This window comes from Notothenia rossii (assembly GCF_949606895.1).
Source record: "Notothenia rossii genome assembly, chromosome: 7".
In the NCBI taxonomy this organism is placed as follows: domain Eukaryota; kingdom Metazoa; phylum Chordata; class Actinopteri; order Perciformes; family Nototheniidae; genus Notothenia; species Notothenia rossii.
Genome location: NC_136905.1, coordinates 60,860,836 through 60,883,555, shown reverse-complemented (window position 1 = coordinate 60,883,555; position 22,720 = coordinate 60,860,836). Strand labels below are relative to the sequence as shown.

The following is a 22,720-nucleotide window of genomic DNA, read 5'->3' as shown; positions in this document are numbered from 1 at the left end:
AAAAACGATATTTTCCTATTACACTTGACATGGAGACTGCTGTTCGTATAAAAAAAAGTTAACTTATGCCCCTTTCACACCAACGCGGTTCCCGTTCTAGTTCCGTGCTAGAGCTTTTCTGATTCGCAACCGGTTTTTCTTTTCAGCCCTGTTTTGTTCACACCGCCCAGAGCCCGACTGGTGCTGACGCTGCTGCGTCATGACGTCACCGTTTACGTCGCTGATTTTCTCCCCAACGGCTACTCCAAGCCTAGCCCAGGAAGTGCGCCGGACTCTGAGGAAAATATTCGTTGAGGCAAAACGGCAGTACTACACTTCCGTATGGATTGTGGGGCCCGGAAACACTTTTTCCCATTGACTTACATTGGGAAAGAGACGTCTGTAAATTGTTGGATAATTTTTTTTAAACTAAATAAACTACCCAGTATGAACATTTGTATAGCCCTTATTAAAAACATTCGGTCCTTAAGTTGTAAAATGTGCTAATAATGTTATTCTGAGAGTTGTTTTCCTCTGCATTATGAACGCGCATCTGAGAGTGGGAGCTCGGGGGCGGGGCTTAAGGGGCAACTCAACTGCGCATGCTCTATGAGCGCACATACGGGTATTTCTGCTCTGACAGCCAGGCATGACGGGTAATCTGTGACGTTTCACTCTCTCAAAAGTTGGGCCATTTTGTCCTCATGCGCCAATGAGCAGCTCTCATAGTAAAGAACGAGACCCCACCTCCCAAGCTGTATCCAGTTCTTATTATACATCCATCATATTTTGCTACAACAACAAAGGGGGACTGCGTCGGGTCGATGATCGTGTTGTTTTTAATCATATACAAAGCCAGATTAAATTAAATAATGACTTCTCCAACCGTATACTTTTCTCCAGAGTGCCGTGGTGCATTGTTTATTAATGTGTTTCAGTGGCATTTAACGACCGGTGCAATGCTGCTCTTTAACCGGAGTTTATTCTCCCGTTAGCTCTGGGCTAGCTCACACTGCAGCGGCCTCTGTAAATATTCACTGTCTGACTGTCACACAAGCAGCTGATACATATCCCCAATTCCCCATAAGTGAATGTGTTTCAGTATGAATTGACGCTGTTTGGCATCACAACGCTGTTATGAAAGGTTCTCTGGTATAAAATGGGTGATGTTAGCATAGCAACAGAAGCTACTGACTATCTTGACTACTTGTTGTTGCTATCCTATTGTGGCATAAGCCGTTTTCTACAGGCACATTTTACCGGCGTATTTTTCATTATGATTCTACTTGTGATAGTCGGACATGACAACCTTTGCAGCCCATGTATTGATTCCATCCGATAGCTGCTATAAAACAAAACAAAAAGTCTGCATGCTCTCCACAATGATCAATAACAGCGAACGCATGGTCAAAGTAAGGCAGTGTTGCTTTTGACTTTATAAAGTGTGTTTTTTTTTACAAGTGTGTGGTTGCGTTCTAGTCACTTTGCTCAGCGCTACTGCTTGTTACCACTTTTATTTGTCGTACTCGCCTTTAACTGTTAGCTGAGGTTAATCTCGCCCCCCTCCGACGTGAGCGTGACGTATGCGGTTCTTGCTTCTAGACCGACAATGTTTTGGTGCTTGAAACTAACCGGATTCCGGAGCTTAGAGGCGGCTCCGCTGCGGTGCGAACAGGAAAAAATTGTGCTTTTCAGGCTCTAGCTCCGAACCGGCCATGGAACCGCATTGGTGTGAAAGCCCCATTAGAGACCAAATTCAATAATCATTGTCAGTCAGTCTATCATAGTATAATTGAGTTTGGGAATGTTAGCTGTCTATCTATCATGCTCACTAGTGAAAGTCAGCAATGTATCTTATGAGTTGGATAGAGAACGTTATCTATCTTTCTGTCTGTCCATCCATCCATTAATCCATCAATCCATCCATCCATCAATCCATCAATCAATCCATCCGTCCATCCATCTATTTTCTTTCTAACAAACTTAAAATAACCATGTGATTTTACAAATATACCTTCGAAGACATGAAAAACACTTTTTTTGTCCAATTATTTCTTATTTCTTAACTCCATTACTAGTGTTTAATGGCATATACTATATGCATATCTCAAGAAATAGTGTACATTAAGTAATCTCACAATTTCACATTGTATTTGCAAAATGTACCTCGTTGAGCTTCCTCAGAATGACTGTCTGAAAGTCATTGTCGTCCACTTTCTGGCAGAAAGAGTCCAGGCTGTCCTTTAGAACGGGGATGTCCAGGCAGAGGTCGAATTGCATCAGGTCGTAGCCAAATGGGAAGGCGTTGTCACTGACTGTCATCTGGGTGATGTCGCCCACAGTGCAGCCTTGAAAATAATTGACCAGTGAGAGGGGAAAATATAGTACAGTGAGATACACCAGTGTCTCTTTATGTAATAAATACACACAACAAATACTGAGGCTAACACTGTGGCTATCAGCCTCCTCCTTCTTTACCTGCTCCTCGTTTTGTCTTGCGGGCACTGATGTGTTTGAACAGCTTCTTGAGCTTACTCTTCCTCACTTTCTTCTTCCTCTGTTTTGGCATAAAGGTCTTAAGGAACCTTTTCTTTGTTTTCTTCAAAATAAAAATAAAAAATCAAGAATTGTTCTATTTAATCACGTGTCTCTGACAAGGTACTTTAAATTATGAAATGAGATGAATATTATTGGACTTAACAAGAAAAAGGAAAAAGCGAAACACTTACAGATTTGAATTTGCCCCAGAAGTTTTCTGTTAAATAAAGAGGTAGCTCTCCGAGGTCTACCAGGGTTTTTGCATTCCAGGTGGTGACATCCCTGAAAACAGAAATGTTTTAAATTCTGTCTTTCTGCCTTGATACCTGCTTGGTGGTGTAGGATGTCGATTTGCTGAATTAGCATTAAAGATCTATAAACATAAAAGTGCCTCCAAAAAAAAGTTGCTATGAGTTGTGGATAAAACAATGTTATACTACGCATGTTATAAGCCAACAAATTTGATAAAAGGAACAAAACACAAACAGTTTTGGTCCGTCTCGCTAAATGGTCTGATTCAAGTACCCTGTGTGGCACTCACCCCGACTTGTTCCCACTGAAATACAAAACAATCTTTAAAATAACAAGAAATGTAATGAGGACGTCAAATCTTTGTTAGTAAGTGTAGTCAATTATTGCAACTGCACAGAGGTGGGCTGAAGATCTTCAGGTTACTGGAGTGAAAAGCAGGGCCAGCGGTGCAAAGAGGAAGTACTGAATTAATTTAAGTTGGGCTTTTATTGTGAAAGGTAAAAATTGAAGAAGTAAAGCTTTAATGTGCACTGCGGTTGATAATGGGGGAAATAATAAACAGTTCTTGTAGTCTTGGTTCATGCTGGTAAGGGCTACGAAGTGTCTTTGTTTTATTTTACAACCTGCATAAGAATAGGCAAAACTTGGCTACAATATGTGTGTTTGTTCGTAGCTTGTGCACAGTGGCAGCGCCAGAGATTTCCTTTTGGGGGTGCTGTGGAGTAGCTTGATGTTTCATAGAGGGTGCTCAAACATTTAGGGCTTCCCATTAATGTACCGGTCACTACAGTTGAATTTTCTACTGCAACACTCACCACACGCACATACACAGTGTACCCGCGACTGTTACAATGAAGGCTCGATAATCAGCTCACGGCATATAGGCAGGGCCGTCCCTGGCCAACTTGAGGCCCCAGCCGCCCCACGCAAAGTTATATGATGAGGCCCTCTGTTTCGCGAGCGCCTCCGCCGGGGGGGGGGGGAGGGAGGGGGTGAGTGGAGCCTCGCAGCGGCGAAACCATGCCGCGTCACACTAATTGTGCCGCATAAGCGCATAGGTGCGCCGCATTTGCGGCTCCCTCCGCAAGATGAGGCCCCCTCCGCGAGGTGAGGCCCCTTCCGCGAGGTGAGGCCCCTTCCGCGAGGTGAGGCCCCCTCCGCGAGGTGAGTGCAAGTCAATGGGACGCCCTGCCCGTTGAAAACTGACTTCCAAGGGGTACCCTGTCCGTAATAGAGTGACGGGGAGGGGGCCTGTCCGTCCGTCAATATGTGACGGGTTGGGAGTGAGAACGTGTTGATCTGGTGCACCTTGAGAGCAAAATGAAGAGATCTATGGATACATCTCTGAACACCCATATGAAACGGAACAGTAAACCTAAACCGATTTTCTATTTCTTTATGGATATTTTACAAATCGCTCCCCTTTTAAACTGTATTCTTGTTTTACTGTGTCATATAGTATTTCATACCTGTTTTTCGTTTATTCTCTTATTTTTTTATAGTGATCAAGTGATCATATAAACGTGTGCCTCGGAAATAATTGTTTACATTAATCGTGTTCAAACCGTTTGAGACCCACTATAACTTAACTTAAGTTAACTATCTAAACACTAAGAGAGTTATTTACTTCACCTGAGCTGACGTTATCTCAACCTCTGACAGGAGAGTTCTCCCTCCACCTTGTTGTTGAAAAAGCTCCTTATATCCGTTAGCGTAGCTAGCTAGCACCAGATTCTCTCTCGCGCACGCACACAAAATGGCTCGTGCCACACACACACAGAGCCGAGCTTGAATGAAACACGGAGACCCAGAAGTACGTGTACTGTAGCATATTATTTTAGAATCAATCGTTTTTTTAATTATGAATTTCCCACATAAAAATGTAAAAATACATACATTTCTTGGGGGTGCTATATGACTATCCTAGGGGGAGCTGCAGCACCCCCTAGCGCCACCCTGGCGCCGCCTATGCTTGTGCACAATGCATCCTGGTACATGAAGGCAAAGCTAGCACTGCTCCGTGACCTAAACGAACTCTGCTTCCTGTGTCCATATATCAGGCATTAAGGAACTCATAGCTTCATTGCACTATGCTATGATTCTATGAACAATTTACATTTACGATCAACACTGAGAAGACGTGCACATTAAAGATGTGGAGTTTTGCCTAAAGAAATGAATCACAAATATATAGTATCAGTTTTAAAACTAAAACACAGTGATAACTGAAAACACCTGGGAACAATAGTTTGTCAAAAAAGTTATTCAAATGTTTGATTTATTTTTGTTTATGAACACATTTCTGCATTTGGTATACCACTATGCTCTGTGTTTAAGGTAGTGATGGATCATGTCATCCAGTGAATAGTGTGGGGCACTCATGTGCTTTTATTAGTTTTAGGAGCTTGATGGAATAAAATATGATTTTATAGGTGGTTTTGGAAACACAGACAATTTTTGGTTGTAGGATCGATTCATTTCTGGTTTTGGGCTTTTCATGGGATTTGCTGACATTGATAAGTAGCCTATACATATTTGTTAACAGCCTTATCATTTAAATTGCAATCAAAATGGCTGGACATTGTTTTGTTATAAAAAGTGTTTGTTTGCAAAAATATTATCGTACCCGTATTTTGTCTTCCCAGACTGCAACAGTTTCTCCATGGCAGCCACCTGGCTGGCAGAGAGGTCCTTGCAGACTTTGAGCTTTTCCAAAATGAGAGAATCACTGTTTTCGATGTAAGAACTGTTCAGAGTGCACACCATGTTCCCTAGCACCTCCACGTCGCCTCCGTTTAGTTTCACACCACTTATACCCTAGACAGTTAAAAACAAAGCATTTAATTAAAATTGTGCCACAATGCATTGACAGGCAAACATGTGTTGAACATATACGCTAATATGGGAAATTGATTACTTTACAGAAACCAAATAACAATACATTAAAACTGTCTGCCTTTGTCTTCAACATAACAATACACATTTAATCGTAATGTTACTTTAAGTATGCTTTCATTGACAGTGTAAACATCTATAGAGTGGTTCAGTAATGAGTCTTAAAACGATATGAGTTAGCTTTTTACAAAATCCTGTTCCCATTTTGTCCTGCGTCAGTTAATACCCCACCGGTGAATGTCCAAAGCTTCTATGTGCCATAAAAAGTGAATACATGAAGTACTTTGCGTGCGGACCAGAGCGCGTTAACTGAATATTTTCTGTTTATGACGGATTTTTTTTAACAAAGACGGAAAAATCTGAAAGGAGTCCGTCATTTTGACAGATTAGAACAAACTCGGAACAGAGCCAAAGTTTCCCCGCAGCGAGGCTCCGGTGTTATGCCGTGTTATGCATGCCCGCCAAAAAGGAAATGATATCGTTTCCAAACCAAACTTTGCCGTACAAATCATTGAAATGTCTGCGAGTTTTTGCTTTACGCTGTGCGCGTTCCCTCGAGGTGCAGTGGGAATGCATAACATGGCGCTAACGGCCCCTACACACGGCGGCGTGCGTTGTCGCTTGCCGGCGGGGGGGGCTGAAACTCGACCAACAACCAATCACATGAATCTCCCGCCCCAGACACACAAGCACAAGGTTTGATTGGCTCGAGCTTGTACTGGCATAGGATTCGAGTGGCTGACGCCTCCGTCGAGACGTCAAAAGTAGAAAAGTGCTCTACTGAATGGGCAGAAGCGTTGAAGCGGCAACGCACCCCGCAGTGTGTAGGGGCCGTAACAGAGCGTGCTCTACCCCCCCTCATCAGAGTTGTGTAAAGGCCGACGCGTTATATAGTGGCGAAGTCCCTCCCCTTCCGGTTGACCTCCATGGGACCGTATTGAAGTCAATGGAGAGAGAAAGATTATCTTTCCATCCCGTTTGAATTGTGCCACGAATTACACATATGATGTTTGTCAATTTAAAAGATAATTTTGCCAGTCAAAAAAAAAAAATGTGTCGTAAAACTGTGAAGTAACACATTTTTTTGTGTGAAACGGTCAATGAACTTCATCTCTGGTCTCGCAGAACAACACACGTCACCAAGATGGCCATCACTACTGTCTTGCTAAACAAGGGATTGACTACCCTCACTATCACCACAATGAAACACGGCCAGAAGAATGTCATGCAAAGCGCCTGCCTGCCTGCCTTCCTTTGATTCTCTCTGAACTGCCTGATCTTTTTAATGTTTAATGTCCACCATTTTTGCAGATAGCTTGAAGTACAAAAGATCGCCGATGCTAATGTAGCGTTAGCATTTCTCCCCCGGGCTTAAATCGTGTATTATAGAATGATCACACCGATGTGACAGTACTCTTCAAAGGGTTCACGAAATATGACTACTACTCTTACCGTTAAACATTTTGGGTTACTTAATGTCACTTCATGTTAAGGCTAATAAAAATGACAAGGCTAAGGCTGTAATGCTAACTAACGTGCTTGCTACTAGCTAGGTAGCTAACTTGATCCAGCCACTCCTGGTCCTTTCATCAGACGGGAAGCGAAATAACAAGCAAGACCCATTGCTGGTATGATAACAACCTGGTACTAAGCACACAGGCATCTTGTTAAAGTTATCTTATATATCTCTTATATTTAGCGGAGGAAAACAATTGTGACATCAGTTATGACAACAGTTACGCGACTCTGGGACTTGTATTCTTTCTAGTTGCGTTTTTTTCATAGTTTTATATTTCAACAGTTTTACGAAAAACTGACTTTTTTGACATGGAAATTATTTTTTAAGATTGACAAACATCATATGTGTAATTTGTGGCACCATTCAAATGGGATCGAAAGATACGTTTTCTCTCTCCATTGACTTCAATACATAATTTTTCCGAAATAAGGTCCCATGGACCGGAAGTAGATGGGCGTGACTTCGCCACTCTATACCAGTCCACCGCTTAACGGTAGTGACGTATCAAATCAAATCAAGTTTTATTTATATAGCACATTTTTAAAACGAGTTTTGGTCGAGCCAAAGTGCTGTACATAAAATAAAAATACTTTACAACAAAAACACTTTACAACAAATTCAACAGTACAAATAAAAAATCACACACAGGGAAATGTAATGAGTCGTGCTCCGCTCAGACTAGAAGGCCAGAGAGAAGAAGTGAGTCTTTAGTGTAGATTTAAAGCTGGTCAGCCGACCTTAAAGCTCTGGCTGGGGTGTAGCGATTGAGGAGTTTGGCTATATATAGACCCTCCAGAAAAACGCGGGCAAAAATCCTTGATTATGCGGGCTAAATTCCTTGATTATGCGGGCTAAAATCCTTGATTATGCGATTAAACATGCAGGTTTTTTATGTGATTTTATGCGGTGAAATTACGGGAAGTTGCGAAATATGCGGAAAGTTGCGAAATATGCTCAATATGCGGGGGAAAAGAATAACAATTTTTTTAAATATTGGGCTGTCTTATTTATTCTCTCTCACACACAACCTGCCACTAACGTTAAACCCCTTTACTATTCAATTAAACACATTCAATGTTTATTCATTGTAAAAGCAATTGGGCTATTTTAATCTCACCCCCCCCCCCCCCACACACACACACACTTCTCCGCCTCATTCTGTTTTCATTTACTCGTTCGTTATCTGACCAGCTTCAATCTTGTAGGCTACTCACTTCGTTTCTTGTAGCCCTCGAAAGGGTTTTGGAGGTTGATGCCTCGGTGAACGTGAGTTGAATGGCTTTCTTGTCCGCAGCAGCAGAAAGCATTTTCGAATGTTTGAATTAATCAAAGTGGGTCGTCACCGTCGATTTTCTCTTATGCTCCAACACACAGTTGCACGGGGTGCAGAATAGTTTCCCCCCACTTTTTGCCTGGTCTTTAGTAGAAATGTTCGTCGGTAAATGAGATGGATTAGATTTTTTCATCTTGGAGTTTTCTCTATCGTGTGAGCTCCCCACGTTCACTCTATACAGTGTTGTTTACATTCTGTGATGCGCGAGCTGATGACGTAACGTCAAGACGAGTTAACTTTTTTTTCTTCTCAACTTTGTGTGGAAAAATGCGGGGATTATGTGGCCTTTTGATAAATATGCGGCCTTTTAAAAATCTGCGCCATTTTGCTGATTATGCGGTAAATTCTGCGATCGCAGAATCGCGTTTTTCTGGAGGGTCTATATATAGGCCGGAGCCAGCCCATTTAGGGCTTTGAAAACAAATAAAAGGAGTTTAAAATCAATTCTGAACCGAATTGGTATAGCCATGCGGCCGTGGTATAGTTTGATTTTAGCCTAACGTTAGCTTTTTATTTCTGTCGATTGTATTTACCCTTCAAAAACAAAACATGTTAAGTATGATTAACGTGTGTTGGCCAAAAAAGTGTATTTTCTGCAATATTGTGCAACCAAATCCCATTGCTTTTAGTCGGGGAAGCCCTTGCAATGCTAACTTCCGGGACGGCCTACAAAAACACATCACCATCGCACCACTCTGTATAGCCATAGGTAGGACTACAAGTTATAACTTACGGTTTCCATTTGGTTATTTAAGCTTAATTTGATGTTTTTTTTGCAATAAAAGTTATATTTTACAATGAATACAACACGTTATAACACATTACATCCTTCCTTATAACCCTTAGCAAACATTCCTTTTAACGGCACTCACCAAGCAGTTCTGGGCTTCGCTGAATAGCCCGGAGTCTTTGTTTAAAACACTGGAGGCCACAGTGAAGTCTGCAGCACCCAATGCGGTAAAGTATGACCTGCAGTTGGCACCCTGGACATCTTTGATGCTGTAATAAACAGATATGTAAAAAATAAGAAAATGTGTTCTATATTAAGCCGATAAGGGGTTCATTAAAATAAAATGTTTCAAGGAAAACTAACTTTAGGTAGATGAGCATGTCTGATGGATAATCTACAAAGTCCTGAGAGAGGTTTCCTTTGAGCTGGTTGTACATGCACGTCAGCTGTAGAAAATAATGCATACATTTATTATTACTCAATCAAACAACTAATGTTTTCCTAAATGCAAGACTCTGGTGTTATACATCATATCTATTTCAGTTATCAACTCAGATAAAGGGATATAGTAATTTACCTGTGTTTCCTCCAGCTTCACCTTTGCCCTGCCTTTCCTTGGCCTACAGGAACGGATCAGCCCTCGGACCCTTTTCTTTTTCATTTTCCGCACTGTGTTACATGTGAAGCCTTGCAGAACAGTTGGATTTAGCCTGCAGGGGGAATTTGAAAAAGCACAATAACACAGGTAAATAGACCGTGAAAATTCTTCTGCGGGGAGAAACATTTTTTATTGTGAAAATTGTTCACTTACTTCTCGGTGTCAAAGTCTGTTTCGCCCAGTGACTCAAAAAACATGGCCGCCTAGAAGAACAGACAGAACAATGTCAAAAATTACTTAATTGATTAATTATCTCTTTAAAGCAACAGGCTACAATATCGTGACTTTTATTATGGTCCTTGGTCTTGGAATGACCTTCAATCACGCCTCAAACTGACGGCACTTGTTTCTATAGCCTGTTTTAAATTGAAGTTGTCAGAAGTCCTTACCACCAGCTGCTCTTGCAGTAATAAGTAGTGCCTTTCTTACTGTCCTAATGTGCACAATGTAGTAACTGCTTTTTTTCGTCTTTTGTTTTCTTAGTTATGTTCTCTGTATTTTATATGTTTGTGTTATGTGTTATGTGTAACGTTGCTGCCTTCTTGGCCAGGTCAGCATTGTAAATGAGATTTTATCTCAATGCTTTTTATCTGGTTAAATAAAGGTTAAATAAAAAATAAAAAATATCCTTTGTGTTAGAAAATCTTGAAGTGTTTTGAGTCCTATATATTATAACCTTGGGTAAAAACATTAAGGAGAGTTACTGTGTATTATATGGCCATTTTTCGACTTTAGTTGAGTGATTAATGAGTAGTGTCAGAATGAAAACGACAAGCTAAATACGAGTATGAAATAATTAATAATAATGACGTTCCCACAGTTGGAATCGAGCTTGGGAGATTGTATTCATGTGACATTAGTGTATAATCTACTGCATGTATTTCCAGTCTTTGTGACCACCTAAAGTGCTTTCAAATATACTAAGTATAATAAGTCAACATTCACCTATTCACATACATCCAGAGGCAGAGGCTGCCATACAAGGTGCCACCTGCTCAGAGACTAACATTCACACAGAAATGTGGGGTTCAGAATCTTAACTACACTTTAAACTTTCAGCTACCAAGGCACTCCAACCCTGGATTAGACTTTGATGTTTATGTTTAATAACAAACATGTTTTGATTTTTTTTAACATTTCAAAGTAAAATGCTTCAATCTATATTAATCAAATAAGTATGTGAACATTTCCAATAACCTACCATAGCCAATAACAAATAAATGTAGGCTAACTTATTTTATTTTTGTGGTTAATTTATATCTTATTTCACCAGTTAACATTTATGTATGCATATTTTGTAATCTCTTCAGTTTTAAACAATAGTTGTGGTTTACTGTCCTATATTATACATTGGAATGATTTCAAACCTGTTTTTATTCATCCTAATAATAATAAAGGTGTGCCTTGGTAATATTTGTTTACATAAGTTGTGATCAAACCGTTTAAGACCAACTGAGATAACTTAGACTAAAGTTAACGAAAATTCGTTTTTTGTGTATTATTTATATTTGTATTTAATCTTGTGGAAGTGCAGATCCCCTGTCCTCCACCAGGGGGTGCTGCAGCACCCTCAGCACCTCTACTTCCCACGCCCCGCTTTTCGGATGTTATTACATGGCTTAATTGAGTCCTCAATTCTGATTGGTTAATTTAGACATTATAGAGTATGGCATATCTGCAGCTTCAGTTTAAATATGTTGTCTATAGAGCTACGTACTGACCTGCTCTCCTGTCCATGTCTTCTTGTTGATCTTACTGATGTCCACAGGCCCAGAGAATACCAGCGAGGAAGATGGAATCTCAGTTGCCATGGCATCGGGGACATTCTGCACTACGCTAGCTGCACTTTGGTCAAGAGAGATGATCTACCAGATCACAGATAAGAGTCAAAATCAGAAATCATCACACAATACTCCTGTAAGTGAGTGAGTACATACAAAACAAGTTTAAGTTCTTGAATGCTATTTTCTGCATATAAACACATTTATATCCCCCAGTATTCTGGAACATGTCTTACAAACAGTATTTCCTGTTACCTCCAGTAAATAGGTAGTCTCCAAATCGACAAGGAATGAAATCTAAATGGCATTCAATGGGTTTATATAGCAACACCTAACTATTTGCTACGTAAATATTTGGGGGAGTTATGTCTACTTGATCATACAATGAAGTCACTATCCCTCTGTGTGTGTTGTAGTCCGAGTTAAAGCAGAACTGGGGAGAGTTTGGCAGAATGGATGGTTATAGCATACAATGTTACTGCACAGCATGCACCTGTATTGTTCATCTTCTGTTTTCTTACGCCAAACTTTTAGAGAAAACCTTCAGTTTGTAAGACAAAATATATTTAGTTTCCTTCACACCACTAGTAGCCAATGGACACTGCCCTAAACTTTGTAGTTTGTAGGCTACTCTTTAATATACAGTAGATAAGCCAGGGAATGACAATTATGTTTTTATCTTTGGTCAGCAATGTTGTGAGAGAATCAAAAGTACCTTTTGGACGAAGATCTGTTGGATGACTGTCGGGGCTGCAATCATGTTGTTAACAAAGACAGTGTTCTGAGAGATGCTGGATAGCTCAGTGGCTGGGATATTCTCAATTGTTTTTGAAGGAACTCCAGCAACGAGCGTGCCGAGGGATTCCAGACGCGATCCGTCGTTGATCTGTATACATTTATCATTGCCAGAGTCAGTAAATTTCATTAGCAACATTGAAAATCAGAACACTGATGGGTTTTGAAGCATCTACTTTTTCTTATTACGTGGCTTAGTTGTACACTGGATTCTGATTTTTGACATTCCAGGGTTGTTAATTTTCCCCAGCAAGCCGCTTGTGGAGAAAAGATTGTTGCTAAGGAGAATTAAGGGAATATGTGCAGTCATATCGATCAGCATCATAAATTAGTTATGTAGTATGTAACTGTGTAATCATTGGGATAATATGCAGCGAGAAGTTACAACGACGTGGATTGTAAAGCCCTTACCAAGTACCCTGAAGAAATAATTTTTTGGATAAATATGTTGGCCTGCCCCTGGTTCCAGGTGCTGATTGTGCCGAGGGTGGACAGAGAGGAAACCATCACTGTGGGGGAAAGTGAAGAGATCTTGGTGTTGCTCAGGCCCGAACTTGCACTGCCCAAGGTCGAAAACGTCTCCGGTGTGAAGGTCTCAATATTGGATGCCAGAACAGCTGATACCTGTTTGATGTCAGAGTGGGATGGGGAACGAGTTAAAGATGTGAGCAAGCTTGCAAAGGTAAGTTAACTGTACATACATCTATATTAGATCCAATTTTGCAAAGGGCACAAGTAATGGGATGACGTAATGCAGTTAGCATCAAACCAAAAGTGCAAAGAAGCAGTAAAGTGTAATGTATCTGTATCATATAAGTCTATGAATATTACAGATATAAAAAGCTAAATGATATACAGTATAAAAAGCATTAAAGGGGCAATATTATGCTTTTCGTGTGTTATATAGGTTTAAGTGAATGGTCTGCAAAGGCTAAAATCCCAAAGTTCCCCCCAGAGGGAGTTTCTCTCCCACAGATTCCCCCCACTGCCTGAAGTGCCTCGATTATAGTCCTTTGTTTACTTCCATAAAATAGTGACATCACTATGTAACACTCGCACATCTTTTGACTAGCGCTGTAATGGCGCTTTTCCACTGCAGGACCTCGCTCGGCTTAGTACGGTATGGCTAGGCCTCGTTAGGCCAGGCTCACTTTATGCTGCGTTTCCATTACAGTTTAGGAACTGGGGTAGTATCTAAATTAACGCAGTGTAGGCGGAGCCGTGACGTCATCTTCGATGCGAAACACAAAACCAACATCAGCTGTTATCTGTTAGCACTCAAGCTCACAGCTCCTCATATCTGTTCAGAAACTAGACAAAAGTTAAACGAGTACAAACCACAGACTGTCTGTGTCATGGTGAATAGAGTCGCTGGTTTATTTATGTCTGAATAGGCCGTTGTTGTGAGTGTGGCCGGTCTGAGCGTATACAACGCTAGCTTAGCCGATCTCCATTCACAAAAACACGAATTTTAAAAGGTTATTTGCCTGCCGTCTGTTTGCAGACTTGTCAAAGCATTAATTCATGTTTTTTACTAACCGGTATCAGTATGTTGTTACTTCGGCATCATTTTGAAATGTGTATTACAATTAAATCACGGTAAGATATGTTCATTTTATTCTAGTTGCCAGCGATTCTCTCACGAGTTTAGCATACTCAGCCCGGTTGTTGGCCCGCAAAGAACCTCGATTTTGGAGATCCAGGAAAACTGTGAAAAAGTACCCGCTAGCCGGAACTCCACCTAGTGGAGACGCAACAAAAAACGGGCCGGGCACGGCACGCTTAAACCGTGCTCCACGCTGTAGTGGAAATACGCCATAACATAGTATGTGAGAGGCTAAGGGGCGGGACATCTCTAAGCGGTTGACCAATCACAACAGAGGCAGCCAGCTAACCAATCAGAGCAGACTGGGCTCTGGTTTCAGACAGAGGGTGGAAAGAGGTGCTGCAGCACATGGAGTGTGAGAAAAATAAAGAGGTGTAAATTCAGGGTAAAAGCAAATTCTACAACAATCAAGAACTTATATTTTATACTGTAATTGTGCAATTAAAACTTTGGAAAGGAAGCTGATAAGGTTCCACCCCCGCCATGTCGCTAAGAAATGTAATATCTTTGTTTTTTTTTGTATATATTGTAATGTTCAACTGTTCCTCAAATTCCTAGCAGGCTTCTTAGGTGCTTGCTGAGAAACACAGTGGTTTATATTCAGGTTTCTGGCTCAGTAGGAGCATTTTTTGGGAACTGTAAAGTTCATTTTCCTAAATCCCCAATTTAAAACTTATTTTCAATCCTGGTAATTGCAATGTTATGTTTAGCCTTACTAGGTTGCGTCACTGTTTGCTTTTTTTTGCTGTTTTCCTGTTTTGTTTTTACTAAAGCCCCATTCATGCATTTTAAAGGTTTGTGAAATGACAATCAATGTGATAAGTGATTTTTTTGTTTAACGCATAAGTCCATCTCTGTTTTTTTGTAGAAATCATTGGAGCTGGTACCTCAGAATCCTCTGTTCCATTGCAGGATTTCTCGAGCTCCTTCAATATTTTGATGGTGTCAGCTTCACTAGCAGAAGAATATGCGGAACTTGGGACCTCAGGAGAGCACAGGAAAGAACCTGGAACACTATAAGAAGAATAAAAAAGAATATTTACAGAAGCCATAGTAGCTGGTGGTTTTCTAAAGTTATTAACCACTTGTTACTAGGCAGAAGATAACACGCTGATTCTTAGGGCCTGCTTAGATGTTTACCACAACGTCTTTTCAGTACACACATTATATGCAATGCATTTTAGCTGTATAATGGACTATTCAAAAAACATATCTTGGGAAACAAGTGGATACTCACTTGAGAGGGTTGAAGGTGGGGTTGAATTCAAAAAGAGTCAAGATGTAGTAGTCGATCACAGTTTGTGGAATTGCTGCGTTTTTAAAGAGCTCCAGGTTGGCTTGGTCGACCATGAAAACTTTAGCCTTGAAAAATATATCAAAACATAGATTAATAAATTATTCTTCAAAATGCATTTGCTTTTTGAAACAAAAGTAGATTTAAAAGTAAAGTGAAAGCTTTGTCTAGTTTAATTATATCAACAATGTCTTTATCTGAGTTTAAGCATTACTAGTAAATGTACTAAAACAATTATCAGGACATACTTGACTGGGGGAGATGAAGTTGCTGATATCATCAACAGTGGCAAACGTCACAAAGTTGCCAATGTTATTGGCAAACCACGCGGTAGAATTCAGTTCTGCATCATTGTCGTTGTAGCATCTGGCTTCAGAGCCTATGAAACAGGGAAAACACAAAACATTTAGGATTAGGGTTAGAGACATTTTTATCTTTTTAAATATTTGAGCCATCACAATGACAATACTAACATGCTTACATTTGACAGATACAGTATAATGTTAACCATTGTTGGTAAGCATGTTAATATGCATTTCATAACTGGCACATAACCCAAAGTAGGCTAGTAGTCAGCTTTGGCTGAAGCTGATCGGAGTAATTGTATACGTTTTGCAGGAAGATTAATTGTCTTGGCGTTTTTTAGGAATCATTTTCTCTATACAAAAAATTGATTTTCGACAGCCATCATTGCCATCCCCAGAGCCTAAGGGCTATAATGGCTACTTGTGATGGAAATGTAGTTCAAATAGATGTAAAGGGGCACAGGGATGTCGTTTATTATAAAAAAGCTAGTAGTCTTATTTTATCGTTTAAAGTAAAAAGTATCAAACCTTACTAAAGTATATTCTGAAGAACTACATTATCTAGAACTAAATCAAAAATGCTTGTTCTAGAAAAACATATCATTTCTGTTGTGCTCTCCACCTTAAGAATGTTAGACTAGACTTGGAAAGTCAGTATTAAATCCTATAGATCTACAACTCAAAAATGAATCTTACCATTTCCCAGATAGGTGCTGATTGTGGTGTATACCTCAGCCTGTCCAAACTCAGAGTTGTTGTATGTGAAGTTATTTCCCATTACAGAGACCCTATTGAAAGCAAAAAAATACAATGACAGCCCTGTTGTCACTGAGTTTTTTAACGCTCTGAGAAAAAAAGAGACTTACAGTTTTTGGAAGGCAAGACATGAAGCATGCTGCACTTCGTTGGAGCTGATGAGGGTCTTGGTGAGGAATCTAAAATATTTAGTCAACCGCACATCAAACCAGGAATCAACCTCGTCACGGTTGTTGCTGCTCAGCGCCAAAGGCCAAACACAGGGGAGGGTCATCATCTTCACATCATCTGGAACATCCTCCTAATTGTATACACATGAATTTGCACATTTAACGAGAGGCTGGTATAACATTTGGTATTTTAAACTATTATGTATTTTATGCAAATGTTATCACCAATCTGATGTTAAAAATACAAATATGTAAAGACTGTATGTCTTATCAGTTATAATGTAAGTTAAGGGGCACTAATCAGTCGAGTGACATACAGTTTCTAGGAAGGCAGCAGTGTTGTTGTAGTTTCTGAATATGACACAGATGTCAGATTCGTTGCCAATCACATTGGGTCGACTGAGGAAATGATTCAGCTCTGAGGTGCTGATGGTACTTAGGAGCTGTAAGAAAGAAAAAAATATTTATAGTTGGTATAAACTTGTACATATTTTAATATAACTACTAGAACAGCGCCCCATCTACGAGCATTTGTATTAAAGCCAGCACAAGCTTAATTTCATCCTCTGTATGGGAATACAAAAAAGGTAATGTTTTGATTACCTCTGGTTCTCGTGTTGGGGGCAGAAGAGACGTGAACGTGGACAAATCTGGAAAATCAAATCTCTGGAAAGTGTTTCTCAGATAGATGTAGAAGCTTCCACCCCTGTAACACTCGAGGGGCGTTGGACCTGTTTTAAACAAAATAACCTTTATTAGTTTCTGAGACATATTGCCAGAGAAATAAAAGACTGAAATATATAAACTTTACAAACCTTGAAGGGATTGCAGAATATTTGTATTGATCTCTCGTTGGGTGTTGCTGTTGAGTGTCAAGCGTTGTGTGTCCAGCAATGTAATTCTAAATTCAGATAAAAATGTGTCTGAATCAATTTAAAAATACATATCATCACATTGACCATGACCCTCTAAAGACATTCTTACATCTTTTCGCTGCTGTTACACCCCCTTTTCTTCCCGATGTTAAATAAGGAAGTCACCAGGCTGGGAGAGAGGTTAACCAGAAGAGGTCTCAGTCGCCTGAGCCACAGCAAGAACTCTGTGTCACTGATAGCTGGAGAAGACAGATTCACTCTGTCATATATTTCCTGGAGGAAGGCAGATTTCACCTCCACCGTGAAGTTGGCTGGGTGAGTCTGCGGAAATATTAATTAGTATTAATATAAGTTTGTACACAAACGTTGGCATGAGTTATTTTATGATATTCACCTGATCATTCAAGAGTCAATATCTAATTGATTCCACCTTGTGCTTTGCAAGGTGCTTCCACACTGCCTTTTTTTGTGTTGGTATTTACGGCTAGAAGGCAAGTTCTACCACTTTGTTGTCTTTGGAGCTGTGAGTGCAACTGTCTGTAGGAAAGCGGCCTAAGAAATATATTTTTATAAATACTATCACTGCCAAAAAGTAAACACAGTACTGTTCTGCAAATCAAACTATGGAGAATAAATACAAATAATTCTGAGAGCCACACATTTGGTGATAGCTAACACTTTTTAGCTGGATTATTAGATAGGTGGCAAATGTAAGCTTCCTAACTGATGCATAGGAAAAGTTAGCTAGCTTGTTAAGTAGATATATCACTTTTTATACCTAGCTTGTAGAAGTAGAAAGCTAATGCTCGCTAGTTAGTTTGATAGATAGCCAATGTTTGCTAGCCATCTTTTGGATTGACAGACAGACAGACAGACAGACAGACAGACAGACAGACAGAAAGATAGATAATGTTCTCAATCCAGCTCAAAAGATACGTTGCTGACTTTCATTAGTTAGCTTGATAGATACTGTATATAGGCCTATGGGATTATAGTTTTGTACCATAAAGATAAAGCAACACTTTCTCAGAATCAAGCAACACTAAAGGTTTAAGAGAAAAAAAGCTGAGTCAAGCTAAATACATTTAATTTCAAAAATAAAACTATAAGTTGCAAACAAATCATGTGTATAATCATGTAAACTATAAGTCTTTTTTCTTTGTATTAACATATATTTTTGTTTGCAGTTCTCTGCTTCTTTCTCAATGATCAGACTTTTGCTCTCGCTGCAGCTCTTCTCGATTGTATGTACAGTGCAGGCAGCTGCGGTGCGGTAGCTGAGCGTGGATAGAACACCCCCTGAAGAACCAGCATTTCAATTATTATAATACTACAAGTGAAAATATATGAAAGTATTTTTCATTTGTGTTGTTTGTGCTGTACTATACGGTCTGTTTCTTTATTTGTGTTAAGTGAGAAGTAAAGAAAAGAAGAAAGAAGAAAGACCTGCACCATCTTCATCCACACTGGGCGTTGCTGTTATCACTGGCTCAGTGTCATTTCATTTGACCAAATGTCTTTACATATACATTTAATAGATTTTATTATTATCCACCTTTTTGTTTTATTTCCTTTTATTAAAAAAATTATTTGAAACTTCATCTTCTGGTTCAAATTTGAATTAATGTAATTTGTATAATCACTCTTTTGTCTTTATTCTACATGAAAATGTGATTATTCATATATTCCTCAGGCTAGGAATAGTATGTCAAATTTGTAATGCTAAATGTATATCATTTTTTCACAGGATATAGAATGAGACAACACAGTTGTTATCCATTGTGCATGAATGCTTCAACTCTTCAGACCAACATACAGTAGTAAGATGTGGTATGCAACCTGGGTCTGGTCTGTTTAATAAAGCAAATCTGCCACTTTTATATTGCAGAATTTGTTAAATTAAAGCAGTCTTTAATTGTTTGTCCTAAACATAGCAATATATGCGTTTGAAATGTAACATGTCTTTGAAAAAATAACAGTATAGTTTATATTGTGTATCACCTTTAGATTGAAAATACATAGATGTGTTATTTTTATCTATAAAATAAATAGATAGACATTTGGGAAATTATTTTACAGCAGCAGTGTGTTCAGGTGTTCAGGTATTCAAATATTTAAAGTTGGAATAAAGTATAAACTACAAAACAAGCATAATGCACAGCAATCAGATATTTTCATGAAAACTCCCCAGGAGGCACCAACACAAACATGGCCAAGTGGACTGCATGAATTGCAGTGTATGATCTGTGGTGTAGTGGGCTGTAAAAACAAAAAATGAAGGAGCGCAAACGAGAATAGCTGCAGCGAAAGCAAAAGTCTGATCATTCAGAAAGAAGTAAAGAGAACTGCAAACAAAAAGATATGTTAAAACAAAGAAAAAATACTTATAATTTACATGATTACACAAATGATTTGTTTGAAACTTAAGAGTTTTATTTTTGAAATTAAAAATGTATTTTGCTTGATTCAGTTTTTTTTTCTCTTAAAGTCTTAGTTTTGCTTGATTCTAGTGTTGCTTTATCTTTACGACACAAAACTAATCCCTTTATCTTTATGACACAAAACTAATCCCATAGATATATGGCTAAAACCCCCTAGCTAAATTGCACACTGACAGACTTACAGACAATGCTTATTGAATTTGGTCTTTAAGTTAACTTGTTTTTATAGATTTCATCCCTGTGGACCTTTATACATTACATCCATATGAAAGAGTCATTTTAAACATGTTCTTAATTAACAACGCAGTCTCACGGCATTTCGTGTTATAGTTACCAGAGTTTGGTGTTACTGTAATAATATTACTTTTGTCGGTAGCGGAGTAGTGTAACGCGCTACTTTTGTAATTCAGTAATCACACTACAGTTACTAACATTGCCCCAACACGCGTTACTTCGTTACTTACTAAAAATCAGTCATAATCACACTGACAGACAAGAGGGGTTTCCGCCGCAGGTTTATATGTACGTAATCTGCGCGACTTGCGCGTCCACATCTCCACGTGCAGTGCTGCATAAACATGGCTGAGTCAGCGATAACTTTCGAGGGGTCGAGGTATGCCCATTATTTTGAGTTCGTCCGAAGAATAGACAGGAATGTGACGGTGAGGTGCAAACTGTGTCCTGGCCATAAGCTGTTATCCACTGCTGTAAACACCACGTCAAACCTCAACATACACCTGCAAAGAACACATGCTGGTAAGGAGAGTTATTGCCACTCATGCATGCGCAGTTCGTACGTGCTCGGCGAGTAAAGTAACGAGTAAAGTAACAAGTTACTTTAGGGGTGTCAAACTCAAAGCCCGGGGGCCAAATCCGGCCCGCGACTTCATTTAATGTGGCCTGCAAGAGCTTACAAAGAATATAGTACGTTTATTATATGGTTACATGCCACTTTACAGAGGCCTGTCCCACAATGCATCTCGTTTTGCGACATGCGCACTGAAGAGACTTGCAATTATTTGCCCTGGACTTCTGCTTTCAAACTTAGTTAGTTATTACCCAATCCGATAATAACCCAATTCAAAGACAATAATGTAATATAATACATTATTTTATATATATATATTATATATTTATATAGTTACAACCGGCCCTTTGAGTGCAACCATAATGCTAATGTGGCCCGCGATGAAATTGAGTTTGACACCCAACGAAGTAGTGTAATATATTACTCTTTTTTTTAAAGTAATATGTAATATGTAATATATTACATTTTTTTAGTAACGACCCCATCTCTGATAGTTACGAAATTAATCTATTGATTCGTGTTCACCAACACAATTTCGGCATTTTTTTCGTGTCTCACAGAACGATTTTAAAAGCAATAATAATAATAATAATAATAATAATAATAACAAATTAGAAGGAAAAACAGATTAAAAAAAATACAGATTTCAGTATTCTGACACAGAACGATTTTAGAAGCAATGTATTTCTATTGGTAGTATGTTTCGTAACATGTAATAACAAATTAGAAGGAAAAAAAGATTTCAGTATCCTGAGGCTCTTTGGCCCATTTATTTTCCTAGCAGACGGCAAGAAAAACTCTGACATTATACAATTTAAAATAAAAGGGAAAGGGTTAGGCTTAGGGTAAGCGAGTAATAAAATGTGTTTATGAACCATACAGCTTCCGGTCTTCCAAGACCTGACCGGACAAAAAGACGTGGTGCAGGCACGAAACATACTACCAATAGAAATACATTGCTTTTAAAATCGCTCTGTGTGACACGAAAAAAAAATGAAAATCGTGTTGTTGAACACGAATCAATAGATTAAATTAATTTCGTGACTATAACACGAAATGCTGTGAAACTGGGTTGTAAGTAACGAGTCTGATGATCATTGTACTTTGGTACTTTCCGTAACCGGTGTTCCTCAAAGCTACGAGTGCTAAACCGGGGAGAACTAACACATGTGTTTCAACTGGGAGTGAGAATAGGGGCAGGCCCACATAAGGTGAATATAAACAAAGCAAAAATAGCCAGTATTCCATTGTCCCTGTATGACTGAGAGTTAAGCAGGCTCACTGGTTACTTTATGTGCTACTGAAGAAACAGGACCACCCCATTCAGCACGAACAATAACCAACCTCGACATTTGCAGGTAATTTTAAGATGTTGAAAATGAAATGCCACAGTATTTAGCTGTGTTAGCCTAAGTGAGCTTAAGAAGTAGCGTTAGAAAGTTGTTGCTGGTATCTTCAACGGGCTATTAATTAAGATAATATATGAATACATCTTATAGCCTATAAATGTAGTGTTTGCTGTTGTTTACAGGTAATGCCTTATTAATGTTACTGCTACAACTATAACTACTACAAGCTTGCTTTTCTTATGCTACCTTGTTCAACCAGCTACAATAGGCACCTTAAGCTAACAGCTTCAACTTCTTCATGTTTGGCTCTCATAATGTTAATTAAAATCCCTTTCAAAATAGTATAGCCTTTGTGACATTAGTCTTTATTTCAGACCTAGTGTGTTACATTGCATTAAGCTAGGTAAATATTTTTTCACTTAAAGTTCAGTGTATTATGATGAAAGTGTGTTTCAGTTTGACTTTAAAATATATACTTTTAAAAATTGCACCAGAAATGGGTTAATATTAGGCATCATTTTCCTGCAGTGTTTGCTTTCAGGTGGATTACAAGGAATTTAATTTGAACATCTTTCAATATACTCATGCCATGTGTTTGTCTGGAAAAATTAAACAATGTGAATATTATTAGGCAAC

General features: G+C 39.0%; 1 protein-coding gene and 1 long non-coding RNA gene across 2 annotated transcripts in view; one reads left to right on the top strand and one right to left on the bottom strand.

The window, feature by feature from the left end:
• The window catches only part of LOC307046249 (uncharacterized protein), a 38,861-nt gene that overhangs the window by 4,325 nt on the left and 11,816 nt on the right, over positions 1 to 22,720 (bottom strand). The window contains exons 45-64 of the mRNA XM_079692560.1: positions 17,596 to 17,807; positions 17,427 to 17,512; positions 17,215 to 17,342; positions 16,929 to 17,054; positions 16,552 to 16,742; positions 16,382 to 16,473; positions 15,629 to 15,759; positions 15,324 to 15,448; positions 14,974 to 15,100; positions 12,892 to 13,104; positions 12,401 to 12,571; positions 11,626 to 11,769; positions 10,058 to 10,107; positions 9,824 to 9,956; positions 9,610 to 9,692; positions 9,389 to 9,515; positions 5,396 to 5,586; positions 2,709 to 2,799; positions 2,458 to 2,578; positions 2,146 to 2,327 (exon numbers count right to left, since the gene is read on the bottom strand). Coding sequence (XP_079548686.1) covers positions 2,146 to 2,327; positions 2,458 to 2,578; positions 2,709 to 2,799; positions 5,396 to 5,586; positions 9,389 to 9,515; positions 9,610 to 9,692; positions 9,824 to 9,956; positions 10,058 to 10,107; positions 11,626 to 11,769; positions 12,401 to 12,571; positions 12,892 to 13,104; positions 14,974 to 15,100; positions 15,324 to 15,448; positions 15,629 to 15,759; positions 16,382 to 16,473; positions 16,552 to 16,742; positions 16,929 to 17,054; positions 17,215 to 17,342; positions 17,427 to 17,512; positions 17,596 to 17,807 — 2,724 coding nt within the window. The remainder of the gene's footprint in view (positions 1 to 2,145; positions 2,328 to 2,457; positions 2,579 to 2,708; positions 2,800 to 5,395; positions 5,587 to 9,388; positions 9,516 to 9,609; positions 9,693 to 9,823; positions 9,957 to 10,057; positions 10,108 to 11,625; positions 11,770 to 12,400; positions 12,572 to 12,891; positions 13,105 to 14,973; positions 15,101 to 15,323; positions 15,449 to 15,628; positions 15,760 to 16,381; positions 16,474 to 16,551; positions 16,743 to 16,928; positions 17,055 to 17,214; positions 17,343 to 17,426; positions 17,513 to 17,595; positions 17,808 to 22,720) is intronic.
• The window catches only part of LOC307046250, a 36,454-nt gene continuing 35,485 nt past the window's right edge, over positions 21,752 to 22,720 (top strand). The window contains exon 1 of the long non-coding RNA XR_013810117.1: positions 21,752 to 22,093. This is a non-coding gene — a long non-coding RNA (uncharacterized lncRNA). The remainder of the gene's footprint in view (positions 22,094 to 22,720) is intronic.